The sequence below is a fragment of the Capronia epimyces genome (genome assembly GCF_000585565.1).
Source record: "Capronia epimyces CBS 606.96 chromosome Unknown aczIQ-supercont1.8, whole genome shotgun sequence".
NCBI lineage: Eukaryota > Fungi > Ascomycota > Eurotiomycetes > Chaetothyriales > Herpotrichiellaceae > Capronia > Capronia epimyces.
In genome coordinates this window covers 408738-421889 of record NW_006912911.1, presented here as the reverse complement: position 1 = coordinate 421889, position 13152 = coordinate 408738, and the positions used below count along the sequence as shown (strand labels likewise).

General features: G+C 53.6%; 6 protein-coding genes across 6 annotated transcripts; 4 read left to right on the top strand and 2 right to left on the bottom strand.

Annotated features, from left to right (window-relative positions):
* Positions 1-1387: 1387 nt before the first annotated feature.
* A1O3_08563 (uncharacterized protein) lies at positions 1388-2161 on the top strand (the record flags this gene model as incomplete). Its single annotated transcript, XM_007738660.1, has 1 exon — positions 1388-2161. The coding sequence occupies one exon, from the start codon at positions 1388-1390 to the stop codon at positions 2159-2161; it is 774 nt and encodes a 257-aa protein (XP_007736850.1).
* Positions 2162-3384: 1223 nt separating this feature from the next.
* On the bottom strand, positions 3385-4273 carry A1O3_08562 (uncharacterized protein; the record flags this gene model as incomplete). The annotated part of the gene is made up of 2 exons (XM_007738659.1): positions 3385-3984; positions 4070-4273. 2 exons carry the CDS (start codon positions 4271-4273, stop codon positions 3385-3387), a joined length of 804 nt encoding a protein of 267 aa, XP_007736849.1.
* A 1122-nt stretch (positions 4274-5395) lies between these two features.
* Positions 5396-5918, top strand: A1O3_08561 (endoribonuclease L-PSP; the record flags this gene model as incomplete). Its single annotated transcript, XM_007738658.1, has 3 exons — positions 5396-5554; positions 5613-5770; positions 5831-5918. 3 exons carry the CDS (start codon positions 5396-5398, stop codon positions 5916-5918), a joined length of 405 nt encoding a protein of 134 aa, XP_007736848.1.
* Positions 5919-6308: 390 nt separating this feature from the next.
* On the top strand, positions 6309-8612 carry A1O3_08560 (mannosyl-oligosaccharide alpha-1,2-mannosidase; the record flags this gene model as incomplete). Its single annotated transcript, XM_007738657.1, has 1 exon — positions 6309-8612. The coding sequence occupies one exon, from the start codon at positions 6309-6311 to the stop codon at positions 8610-8612; it is 2304 nt and encodes a 767-aa protein (XP_007736847.1).
* Positions 8613-9576: 964 nt separating this feature from the next.
* On the bottom strand, positions 9577-10398 carry A1O3_08559 (uncharacterized protein; the record flags this gene model as incomplete). The annotated part of the gene is made up of 1 exon (XM_007738656.1): positions 9577-10398. One exon carries the CDS (start codon positions 10396-10398, stop codon positions 9577-9579), a length of 822 nt encoding a protein of 273 aa, XP_007736846.1.
* Positions 10399-10905: 507 nt separating this feature from the next.
* A1O3_08558 (uncharacterized protein) lies at positions 10906-12788 on the top strand (the record flags this gene model as incomplete). Its single annotated transcript, XM_007738655.1, has 3 exons — positions 10906-11274; positions 11347-11517; positions 11586-12788. 3 exons carry the CDS (start codon positions 10906-10908, stop codon positions 12786-12788), a joined length of 1743 nt encoding a protein of 580 aa, XP_007736845.1.
* Between the last annotated feature and the right edge of the window lie 364 nt (positions 12789-13152).

Genomic DNA, 13152 nt, shown 5'->3' with positions numbered 1-13152 from the left:
TACGTACTGTAGTACCTAACTAGGTGCCTAAGTACTTGATCCTATTTTTACCAGGCAGGTTTACCGAAACCTTCCCAGCACCGTCACCTCAAGAAAGTTGGGGTTCGTGACTGCTGCCATGACTGCTGCCATGACTGCTGCCATGACAAGCTCTCCTCGACTTACGACACTGCATCCCTCCAGGCCGGTACTGTCAATCATCCTAGCGCCCCCATCTACTCCTGCTCCTCTCCCCTCTCCCTCTGCCTCTTCCTCGGTTGCAGACAGGCGTGGCTGGAAAGGCTTGGCGCTTCTCTGCGGCCAGGGTTGCATGCAGTGATGACATGCAGCCGAACAGACTGACCTCCGACCTGATGGTATCGCGGGAAAAGAGATACATTAGGGTTAATGGTTGATCCGTTCCGAATATCCAATATAGGAAGGTGGTTGCGAGGTTTGGTGTTACAAGCAGCCGAGTACCACTTCAATCCGACTTTCACTCCCAATTTTCAAGGAGTGGGGGTCGGAGTGAGAAGCGAGAAGCGAGAAGCCGTTGAATTGCTTACTACATATGTACTGTCAACGCTGGGCGGAGAGACGTTCAACGGCCAAACAAAGCGTTCTTGGCGCGCCATCTGGACTCTGAACGTGCTAGCCCTGGGGGGGCTGAGTGCCACCTGTTCCCGCAACTGTTCCCATTGGCATTGGAAATCCAAGAATATCCCAAACGGCGTGGGCTATCACTCTTTGGGAGGAAACAGACTTATTCCAGAACAGTCAGGCGCCATACCATGCCTCTCAGGCTCAAGCTCTGGCGCCCAGGCCCTTTAGCCAGCAAACTCGGACACCATGAGGTGCTTCGCTTCTATTTATGTTGGGACAATTTCTCTCATTCTCCACCTGCAAGTCTGTGGCACGACACAAGACACCGTCTATTCTACTGTCTGTTCGAGTATCTAATGCATTATCTGAGTGGCCAACTTACGCGACATCAGGTGGCCCAATCCGAGGGAATAATTGTGTTCTCAGGAGATGACCTTTGGCAGAATACGCCCTTAGGGGGGTTAAGCGAGCGACAGAGAAGGCTTCAGGTGGGTGTCAAATAGATGGCGGGTGATGAGGCAATCCTTCACTATGAATTAGATCCCTCCTATCTTTAGATATAGACTTGGTGTAGTGAAACAAGATATCTATTCGAGGAAGGCCGCAAAGGAATCTAATACCAGAGAAAGATATTTCCTTGCGACCATCGAAGTGGTTGCGCATTGTATTATACCGCCATTGATTCTTCCAGCTGATTTGCAATCATGGTCAATCCCGGTCATCCAAGTCGCGGGTGCCATGCCTGCCGTCAAAAAAAGGTCAAGGTAGGTAACCATCTATCTCACCAACTCACGTTGAGGTTGAGATGGGCTCAATCGATCTACAGTGCGACGAGACACATCCGCAGTGCAAGAGGTGCACCAAAACTGGAAAGACCTGCCCTGGTTATCGACCTCCCACCCAGTCAACCTTTCGTCCTTGGTTCACAGGAGCAAAGCCTCCGTCTTCTGGCCCGAAGCAGCAGCCCCTTCTCCGTCCACTGCTGAGTATTGGTACACCCGAAGAACAGAAAGAGAAGGAGAAGGAACAGAATCACAATCACACAGGATATCCCATCAGTACAGACGACCGCAGTACCGAAGCACTTCCATTTCCAGCTTACGATGGCAGCCACAGCGACGCGCAAGCACAAGCACGCTCCCTGGTCAGACAATCTAGGACTCTGAAGAGTTCACCTGACTATCAGTTTCAGTTTCCACGACTGATTCCACCGGCGCCGTCTACACAATGGGAATCCCTGGTGCTGCCGCTCTTTTTCAACCTATTCTCCAGTTCTCCAGGATTCACCAAATATGACGGGCTGATGTCGTTCCTTCCACGTGCCTACACTCAGTCCAGTCCGGGTTCTTGTCTCCATGCTGCCGTCGCCGCAGCCGCCGATGCGAATGCCTTCCGCAAGTTGACGGGTAGCAGGGCCCTTTTGCAGGCGAGACACAAACATTTGATCGCGCTGTCAGCTGTCCAAAGAGCCATTCAAGACCCTGTTGAAGCAGTTCAGGATTCTACCTTGTGTTCTCTATATGTGCTGACTCTTTACGAGGTAATTAATCTGATCAACTCTCCCAGCCGCGCTTTGTGATGATAACTCTGCTAGTTTATTACTGATGACACGGCCCACTGTCATGGGTCCCATATCGAAGGCTATGAAGGACTGCTGCATCTCCGCTCGGGTCACAGAGGGGACGGTTCTATAAACTACCCCCTTTTTCTCGAGGTAGCAATGCAAATTGTGAGTGGTGCAGGTGCCCCTTCCCCGGATAGAGACCCAATACTAAGTTCAGGAGCTTGTTCTGCATCTCAGGCGTCGGACCGCTCCTTGCCCTCGCACCATTCAAATTCTTCAGAATCTGGAAAGCGAAGACCCAGCCACGAATGTCGTTAGGTTCAACCTGAAGGTCTGCCAGTTTAATCAGCGTACTAGCAAGGTTCTCGAATCGGGTCCCGACAGCCGTTTGGTGGAAGATCTGCCCTACATCTTGCAAGCGGGCGAACAACTGGACGAAGCGATTGAAAGCTGGCCTCACTCGGCTGAACTTGCATGGAGGTATTCGGTCCACGATGTACCTTTGGCGGGTTGGACAGGACCTTTCCACCTCTACTACAGTCTATCAACCGCACAGTACTGGAATCTATATCGTTGCGCTCGCATCATGCTGCTTTTGACCGTGGTTCAGTGCTGTAAGGCACTGGTCGAGGCTGGGCATCCACCAGCACTGGTATATCCACGTTTGAACAGGGCGAAGATTAGGGTCGACACCCTTCTGGGTGACATTGTCGCATCATTCCCTTACTGCCTGGGTAAGGGAGATTCGAGCTGGGGGTTCCCAACTTCGGGCGTGGCCACCAGTGGTTTCGCCCTTCTTTGGCCCGCAGGCTTGGTCTCCAGGTGCCCATTGTCAACAGCGGAACAAAAAGCCATTGCTTTGGCTGCTGTAGAATACATCGGCCAATGTCTTGGATTGGAAAAGGCGAATACACTTCGAGGCCGTTTGTCAAGCTGAGGCGAGTGGTTACAGTAACTTGAGTCGGCGGCCAAGAACGAGCCACCAATGCATCAGGATATGGTACACCTGCCATTAGTGCACCAACAAGAATCGACCCGTGGGCCTGTTGCTCGCTCCTCTACTGACTATGCTATCGTCAGAAGCAAAATCAGGTTTGCTACGCTCGATGGGACCCACAGTTACTCGAGGAGCTGCGAATACCTGCTCCATAATCAACACGATGGCAGTATACACAGAAGGCACATGGCTCAGTTTCTTCACATTGTTTCATTTCTCGCATCAGCACCAAACTAGATGGTCATTTCTGATACAGACTGCCAATAAACAAGGCACCACAATCATTCCTCTCCACCTCCTTCGACTCCGGTACAATCTGACCGATGGCGGCCTTCACGACAGCATCCGCAATATACTCGGGCGGTTCGATCTTGCCTTGCTTGGCCCAGGTATTGAACTTCTCGCGTTCCTCGGGCAGCATGACATCGTCGTACTCCCCGTTAAAGATCTTGTCAACCATGGGGGACTTTGTGACCAGTGGCAGCACACCATACACATCGACCCCGGGCTCCTCGTGTGCTAATAAGTGGATGAAGCGTGTCAACGCGGCCTTGGAAGTGCAGTAGCCACTCCAGCCTCGGTACAGAACGTCGAAGTCCACTCCACTGGTCACGATGATAACGGTCGGCTTCCGCTCGCCCCAGGCTGACAGGTGTGGAAGCGAGCGCTGTACCAGGTCGAAGACGGACAAGAAATTGACATCGAAGATCTTTTTGATCTCGGCCATGGAGACTTTCCGGATGGTCTGGACAGGAAGCATGGTACCAATGCTGCTTATTAGGTGCGTCATGGTGCCATAGTTGGTTATCGTGTCTTTCACAGCCTTGGCCACAACTTCTGTCTGCAGTACGTCAGCATTGCTTCAGCGTCGGAGACTGGTCTCCCCGGTCGAGGACAGGCAGAATCAGGCTGTAACCAAGACGTACATCACAAGCATCACCATATACGGTATTCAGGCGCGACTTGCCATATTTCTCCTCTAGCTGCGTGAGCTCTGGCGTAGGGAATAATGTCAGGACTTGGACTCGAGTGGCGGGATGTTTTTCCAGGAGTTGAGCAAGGACGTTGAGACCGATGCCACTCCCAGCACCAGTGAGCAGTATGCTAGCGGCTGGTGTCGTGGCAGCCATGGTTTGCGATCTTCACTTTTAACGTGGCTTTCAGATTCTCAAGATTCCCGAATCAGACCTGACTTTAGACATGGAGCCTTTTCAGATGTTGGTACATGACGGAGTATATATGTATCAACGAAGGGGAGCGAGGATCACGATAACGCGCCTATCCCCGAGGCGGCTCGGCCTTGAGCGACCCAAGTTGTGGAGACTTCTTCCACGCCAGAACCAGGTCGACATCCGCCGGATATGATGCCTTGGAGTTGAGTGAGTGAGGCAGGTCTGTACCGAGAATCGCCAAGTCTCCGCCATGTTACTCTGCCAGAACCAGCGCGCTCGAGGAGAATAGTCAAATACGATCGCTGATGGGCGGGCTCGGGCTGCTTGGTGCCACGCCAAACCACGTTTGGGGTCCCCTTCCAGATTTGGCAGACCGATTGCCCTATGGAAAGGGAGGGAGCAAGGCCCTTATGGCTCTGGCTCCAGGACCACTTTACGCTTGAGGTTGTAGAGGACATGGTGGCGGAACCACGGGCTCGAACAGCTTGGGACGCGGGGCTAAGGCTGGGTGCCAAAATATATAGCGGATTATACAGCGGGCTTAGTAGATAGCTACTATCTCTAGATATAGAATTTCAATACTAGAAATAGGAGAATTACTCTAGAGAGGCCGTAGAGTATATCTAGTATCTTAGAAAGATAATCATCCGGTAGAGCTAGAGGTTTCCCTAATCCTATCGAAGTAGCAGTTATGCAAACCGCCTTTAATTCTGGCACCCACCCTAAGGCTGGGCGTCCACCGTGGCAGCGTCTGTAACAGAGACGATGAGTAGTTGTTTGATGTTTCAAGTACACGATCTTGACCCATTGAAGCAGACTTATGGTGTTCTCTTGAGATCACTAGACGACTGACTGTAGAGGCGATATGTTGTAGGTCAGGCTGTCCCTGAGGAAGGGTTCAAGTTTAGCGGCCATCTGCGGTTGGGGCCGGACGCGGCGTTGCTCACTGGCCAAGTCGACGCTGACAGGAAAAGGGTCGGTGGATAGGCCGATTGTCATATCTCACACCCTCACTTTTTCGTCCAGCATCACGAAATCCTCTCCGTTCTCGCCGGCCTTCTAATAGTGTAATTCAGTCAAATGTCCAAGCAAGCAGTCCTGACGGAGGGGGCCCCGAAGCCTCTTCCGGGCGTCTACAGCCAAGCCATCGTCGCCAATGGCTTTGTCTTTTGTTCCGGCCAAGTCCCCATGGACCCAGCAACCATGAAGCTGGTAGAGGGCGATATCCAGGCTCATACGGTTCGTCATGCTGCTGCTGTTGGACCTCCGTCCCTTCTGTCATTGACCGATAGCATAGCACCAATGTATCAGGAACCTCGGCGCAGTTCTCCAAGCAGCCGGGTCTAGTTTGGACCAAGTTGTCGAGGTCAACGTCTTCTTGGCCGACATCGGGGACTTTGCCAAAATGAACGAGGTTTACGTGCAATACTGGGGAGAGGTGAAGCCGGCTAGGACGTGGGTGCCGCCTCCATGATGCGACGTGGTGATGCTGATGCTGACACTGATGGTTGACAGTTGTGTGGCAGTCAAGACTCTGCCTATGAACACCGACGTCGAGATCAAATGCGTGGGTGTGGTGGGAAAATCGGGTTCTAAGATATGATGTCCCTTGCATCCATAACCATCTGTACGGAGTACTCTGTAAAGAGTATATGCCGGGGATCTGAACATGGCCGCTCATAAGTGGTGCGCTTCAGGCACCCCTGTGTTAAAGCGGCCACAGGCTGGGGAACGCAGCACAGCACAGATTACCTAGTATTACTCCATACTTACCTCTGTACTACCTCTGAACTGTCTACACTGGACAGGTCTCAATCCCTTTTTCAAACCTCCACCCGTTGTACAATAACCACCTTTTGGATCGGTTGCTCCCTCTGTATAATGTATCCTCTGCCTGCTCACTTATCCCGTTAACCTTCCGCTCCGCCATCCCTCCGCCCCGACAACGAACCTCGATCGAGAACCAGGGTCGGCTGGTCCGATTCCCTTCCAGATGTCCTTCTCCGTGCCTCAGAATACCCCTTCGTTTACAAGTACCGAGCGAGCATATGAAGACACATATTGGCGGCAGAAGCATAGTAATGGCCACACGACAGCCCGACCATTGGCCGGAGTCACGTCGAAGATCCACGATATTTTTGCCGAGAACAACGACCTCCCCATGTACAAGGACAAGCCACATTTCCCTTCCAGCCGGAGGAGGGGGCCGCTACAACCCAAGCGAGTTTGGGCCTTGTTTGGACTGGTGATATTCTTGTTCATGTGGTGGACGGGTTGGTTACCGTGGAGTTCTCGCTCAGTGTATGATCCAGCTGCGCATCAACACTCCTTCTTCCATCAAGGGGATTGGTCCGAACAGAGAGAGGCTGTGAAAGAGGTATTCCAGACTTCATGGGCCGGCTACGAGAAATATGCCTGGGGAATGGACGAGTACCACCCTCTGAGTAGGAAAGGGAAAAACATGGTGGAAGGCGGAATGGGCTGGATAATTGTCGACGCCCTCGACACGGCTATGATAATGAATCTCACTTCCGAAGTGGCCAAAGCGAGAGAATGGATGTCCACATCGCTGTCGTACACTGCCAATCACGACGTCAGCACGTTTGAGACCACGATTCGAATGCTGGGGGGTTTGTTGTCGGCGTATTACATTTCCACCACCTTCCCGCAGCTGGCGCCTCAACGGGATGATGATACAAACCAACCCGGGGAGGATTTGTACATTGAAAAAGCTACGGATCTTGCAGATCGTCTTCTTGGTGCATACGACTCTCCATCAGGCATTCCCTATGCGTCGGTCAACCTCAATACTTCTCAAGGCATCATTTCGCACCTTGACGCAGGAGCTTCCTCCACCGCCGAGGCGGCCACCCTGCAACTTGAGATGAAGTATCTTTCGAAGATTACCGGCGAACCGGTATACTGGCAACGAGCAGAAAATGTTCTCAAGGTCATTGATGCTCATATGCAGGAGGACGGCCTCGTCCCGATCTTCGTCTATCCATCTACTGGAGAATTCCGCGGCGAGAACATCCGGCTCGGATCTCGTGGCGACAGTTATTACGAGTATCTGATCAAACAGTATCTACAGACTGGCGGGGTGGAGGCTGTCTATCTGGATATGTGGGAGGAAGCACTCGAAGGAATCAAGAAGCATCTGATCACGTATTCCAAGCATGCATCCTTGACCATCCTAGCTGAGAGGCCAAATGGACTTGGCATGCCCCTGACGGCCAAGATGGACCACCTGGTGTGCTTCATGCCGGGAACAATAGCGCTGGCGGTCACCGGAGGTCAGACAGTCGAGGAGGCAAAAGCCAGGCTGGGGAGCGGTTGGACCAAAACACATGACGAAAATCTCAAACTTGCGGAAGAACTGATGAAGACCTGCTGGGGCATGTACAAAGTTACCCCGACGGGCCTTGCTCCCGAGATCGCATACTTCCACACTGACACACCGCCGCGACAGTGGAAGGGTCATCTTGACCCAGAATGGTCACCTCCTGAATCGAGTCCGCGTTTGGACGATCTCGGCGCTGACTGGAGATCCGACTATGACATCCACTCTAACGACGTGCATAACCTCCAACGACCAGAGACAGTCGAGTCACTGTTGTATATGTACCGGATCACCAAAGACCCCAAATACCGACAATGGGGATGGGAAATGTTTGAGGCATTCCGAGAACACACCAAAGTCGTTGATGAGGTCTCCGGCGTGATCTACGCCTACACTTCCTTGGACACGGTCATGGAGAATCCTGTCAGGGAGCGCAAGAAACGCGACAATATGGAGAGCTTCTGGTTGGCGGAAACACTGAAGTACTTCTACCTGCTCTTCTCCGACGAGGACTTCTTCCCGCTTGACAGTGTCGTGTTCAATACCGAGGCACATCCACTCCCGAAATTCGACATCAGCGGAAGTAAGGTCTTCAAGACGGGTTGGGAGAGGAAGAAAGACGCCCCTTCAAAGAAACCCCTCGGAGAAGGTGGCGGCGCCGGGAGCCGAAACGATGATTTTGTCGAGTCAAAGGGGATTCGTGTGGGAGACGGGGTCAGATTCGACGAAGCCGGGACGCAAGTCGAGGCCCATGGTCCAGAGGTAGCCGAAAACCAACTTCCCCTTTCCAGTCCGCATGACCATGAGCATGATGACACAATCGAGCATGGCCACATTGAGGAAAGCGGCAAAGGAATCCCGAGCTCGGAACATTCAAGTCTCGAGAATTTGAAGGATAACCTAGCTAAACGGGCCGAGAGCTTAAACAATCTTCAAGAAACCCACCCGGAGCAATGATGCAAGCCTGGCCGACGAAGATGTTGGCCACGAGGTCTCCGGCAACGGTGGCTTCAAGCCAGTGATGCACCCAAGGGTATCCGATTCCCCGGGGGGATTTTGGTGACGAAACACCAGATGAATGGCCCGTTTGGTAGGCAAGCATGATAGTTGGGCGAGACGGAAGGTCGAGGAAAAGAAAGATTGGATACTGCGACAAGTTTCTCCGAAATGTGGCAATCCCTTGGTGCCCGGGTAACATTGGACACTGTTGCTACCTGGCAGAGAGGGATACCCAAACTTTGCATGATAAGTTGGAGCCTTAGGTTGATTCTTATTCTACCAACCGCTTTGGCCTGCATGATATAGAAGAGGCATCACGGAGGTCTCTTGCATAGTTGGACGGGGTTCAGCATTGGGTTCGCTGCGCATATGCATAATTGGAAAAAAGCATTGTGTTATGGCCATCTCAGGCAGGTTGTGGCTGAAATGGATTTAATGGCTTGCATCGGGTCTTGTTTTCGCACGCTCAGCCATCTCCTTGGTCACCCTACTCACTTTTCCCATTTTCCGTCCGCGTAGGGCCTGGACACGTTGAGCCGCTGGAGGGCATTTGCACGGTTCTTGGTGCTGAAAAGTAAGGCAAGGCAGATTCACATCTTGCAGCCATAACTATTAAGGCCTCCGTGGCGGTCTGCACCGGTCGCCGCCCGCTCATGCCCATACGGCACTGTGCCCTTTTCATCTGAGTCCCCGCATCAACTGGGGCGCGTCGACGGCTGACGGTTGGCGTCCGCTCGTGCAGCAGCAGATGCAGTTATGTATTATCATTCTGGCGGCGGTCCCCTGCTTGCGTCATTAGACCAGTACAGTGTTAGTTCGTATTAGTGAGCCTCGATCATCGGAACCGGGCCCCGAACCTGGAATGGCCATCAGGTCATAAGTCATGTCGTCGTCCAGAGACAGCCCGAGGATGTATAGACACTCAGAACTTGGGGCCTCGGCGTCTTCCAGTGTATTTCGAATCGGATTTGACAATCTTGCCCTTGTTTTTCATCTTCTCCTTCTTCTTCAAGATCCATTGTTTGCTTCCCTTGATGTCCTCGCCCTTTCTTTTGCCTCGATGCATTGCTTCTCTGAGTTTCCGGCCATCTTCAATGTCCACTCCCTCCATCTTGGACACTGTGCCGGTGATATCGCCTCCGCCAACGCTCAGCACGAGATATGTCTTGACGTTCTTGGTCCCGCCATCGTCCTCCAGGATACCGGCACCAAAGCCTGCTCGGACAGCAGCTTGACTGATCATCGTGCGCTGTTGGTCGTTCTTTGGGTAGAATTGACACACTGCTCGTGCACCTCTTCGTAGCGACGCGTACAGTCCGTCAAAAAACCTCCGCAACCTGCCCTCGGGACTGACGTCGCTTGTTTCGGCATTACACAGCCACTGAATTGCACTGATGCTGATCGCCGCATCAAAAGTCCCCGGACGGAAGGGTATGCCTTGGCCCATGTCCGCCAGAAACAAATCTCCCTCGACGTCTTCCCGTTGCAGTGCAATGTCCAGCATGCTGGGCGAGATGTCCATGCCCACCCAAATGTGGCCGTCTTCCGAGAGGATTTCGCCGGACAGGCCGGAGCCGCAGCCTATGTCGAGGATGAAGGACGGTCGGTCGAGGTCAAGAAGTTCGAGGGCGCGGTTGGTCATGGAGGCCTGGATGTTCTGGATGCGGGAGGAGGTGGTATATTTGGCGGATTCGGTGTCATTGTAGTAGAGGTCAGGGGGGAGGAGGTCCTCGGGCCGCGACATTTTGGTGGAGGGAAATGGGGAAAGGCCAGGAATCAGTGTTCAGGAATCGCAGGACCTAGGACGGCAAATGTACCAGGTCGAGCCTGACCCTTTCAAACGTTCCTCTGTACATTTCTAGGACGATGCTAAGACTGCGAAGGGCGGGAATATTTTTTTGTGGGGGTGGGACTAGGCCTAAGGCCTCCTAAGCCTTAGGAGTCTACCCGTAGTGCCGACGAGGCTGCGCTGTGACTCGGCCCGCCCGTTGGGCAGCCTCGTCACCCAACTCTTAGTGCGGATAGTCTGACTGCTTAGGCATTGTACAACCATGGAACCCTGCCCCCTCCAATTACCCAGCACCCCCTCTCCCATCTGCAACCCATCTCATCCCTTTTTTCCTGTCCCGTTTTCGGTGGAAGACTTCGGTTGGAGCGTCGACGAGCCTTCGCACAAACAGTCTTCGTACCTTATGACTCTGAGCCAAGCGAGCAGCGTGCCATAGCGACCTCTTCGGAGGCCGCAGACCGCATGTCCGCCTCCGACGGCGGTCAGCAGCAACAGGGCCATCTGAACGGACACAGTGGCTTCATCCTCGCGGTTTTTTGTGTCGTTTCCGCCTTCGTCATCTGGCCGGTCCGTCTTCCCGTGCCGCAGCCTGTCGGGAGGTTCTGCCTGCGCTTGTTGAGAGACGCGCGAGTCATTCCTGGTCCGACCCGCGCCCGCGATGCATTGTCTGAACGGCGACTGTACTTCTCGCTCTCGCTCAAGACCGCCCCTGTGATTGGCGTCGTATTACTGCTGGCCACCACCACGATCCACGGCAGCACGATTAGGCTCGGCATAAAGGGCGACGACACGATCAGACCATACGACGTCCTTGTCTTGTTCATTGCTCTGGTGAGTCCGCGACCGAGTGGATATTGGATCTCCACGAACACAGCCACAAATTGACTGGTCCTCTCTCTACAGGCCTACATCTCGATTGCGCTTGATGGAACCGGCGCCCTCGAAGCCGTCGCCCTGTGGGTGTCGAAACGAGGGGGAAGCTCGGGTCGACGGCTATTCACCTACCTCTATTCCTTTTTCCTGCTCACCGCCTGTATTGTGGGAAACGACCCCTTGATCCTCTCAGGAACTCCGGTGAGCCCGTCGTTCCTCCTACTCTGGATTTTCGTCGCCTGCTCTGCAGACACTGACTTGGATCCCAGTTTCTCGGCTACTTCGCCCACCACACCAAGCTGGCGCCCGAGCCATGGATCTTCAGCGAGTTCATGGCTGCCAACACCGCGTCCGCCGTCTTGGTCTCTTCGAATCCCACCAACATCCTCATTGCGGGGAGTTTCTCATTGAATTTCCTGACTGGCTTTACCAAATGGACCATCTTGCCCTCCATTGTCCCCGCCATTCTCACCTATCCCATCTTGATGCTCATGTTCTGGAAGAAGATCCCCAAAACCCTGACTCCGCTGACGGACAACCCCTGGCGAAAGCTGCGTGACCGCCCCGGCGCCATCGCCCTCAGTCTCTTGATGTTGATCACGGTTGCGGTTCTGGTTGGGACGAGCTTCGTCCCTAACCAAGCAGTTCAAGTATGGATGGTGACAGCCCCGGCAGGTGTGCTCGCTTTTCTGTTCAACCTCGGTCGAGACTTGGGGGACATGAACGCTCAAAAAAGTGCCTCGAACGCACAAACGGCGGATCCGGCGGCAGAGAATCGAGTGGTGGACAGTGACAGTGGCGGGGTAGAACTCCGTCAGAAGAACGTGCCTCATGGATCATTAAACGCCGAATCCGTGGACGCCGGCTTCTCGCCGCCACTAGGACCGAAAGAAAAGCATGCGGAGCGGGAACCCACGACTCTTGTTTCGGTGGTGAAGCGGTTGGCCCGTCGGTTCCCAGGGACCACGCGAACGATCGTCCGGCTGCCCATCCCACTCCTTCCGTTTGCGATGTGCGAGTTCATTCTGGTGCGTGGTCTGCAGCAACGAGGCTGGATCGAGGTCTTTGCGCGAGGGTTCGCACATGCATGTACGACTCCCGCGAACGCTGTCTTCTTTATGGGTTTCGTCAGTGCAGCATTCCTCTGTCCTCTTGCCGGCACCAACATCGGCGCGACCATCATTCTGGTGGAGATCATGCGACACCCGGCCTTCTCTCAGTCGGCTGCGGTGGTTGCGGACCGTCGCGTCCTCCTGGCTGCCATCTACACGGTTGCGATGGGAAGTAACATTGGAGCGTTCAGCTATACGTTCGCAGGGAGTCTGGCGGGTTTGTTGTGGCGGGGTCTCCTGGCTGACAAGGACATCAAAGTCAGTCAGCTCAAGTTCGCCCTCATCAATGCCGTACCTTTGCTGATGCAGATCACCGTTTCATCTGCCATCGTCCTCGGGGAAGTGTACTGGTTTGCTTGAGCGCGAGTGGCTACTACACTTGGCTGGGTCAGTTGGGGTTCCGGGTACCATTGAGGACGTCCTTGGGCGTTTTGTCATTTAATATTGTTGACTTTTACTGAGGCTGGGATTGGGGTGACGGCCGAATCACGATACATAGAAGGTCTCTCTCTCTCTGTCTGTCTCTCTCTCTCTGTCTGTCTCTCTCTCTCTGTCTGTCTCTCTCTCTCAGTCTGTCTCTCTCTCTCTGTCTGTCTCTCTCTCTCTGTCTCTCTCTCTCTCTCTGTCTGTCTCTCTCTCTCTGTCTGTGTCTCTCTCTCTCTCTCTCTCTCTCTCTCTCTCTCTCTCTCTCTCTCTCTCTCTCTCTCTCTCTCTCTCTCTCTCT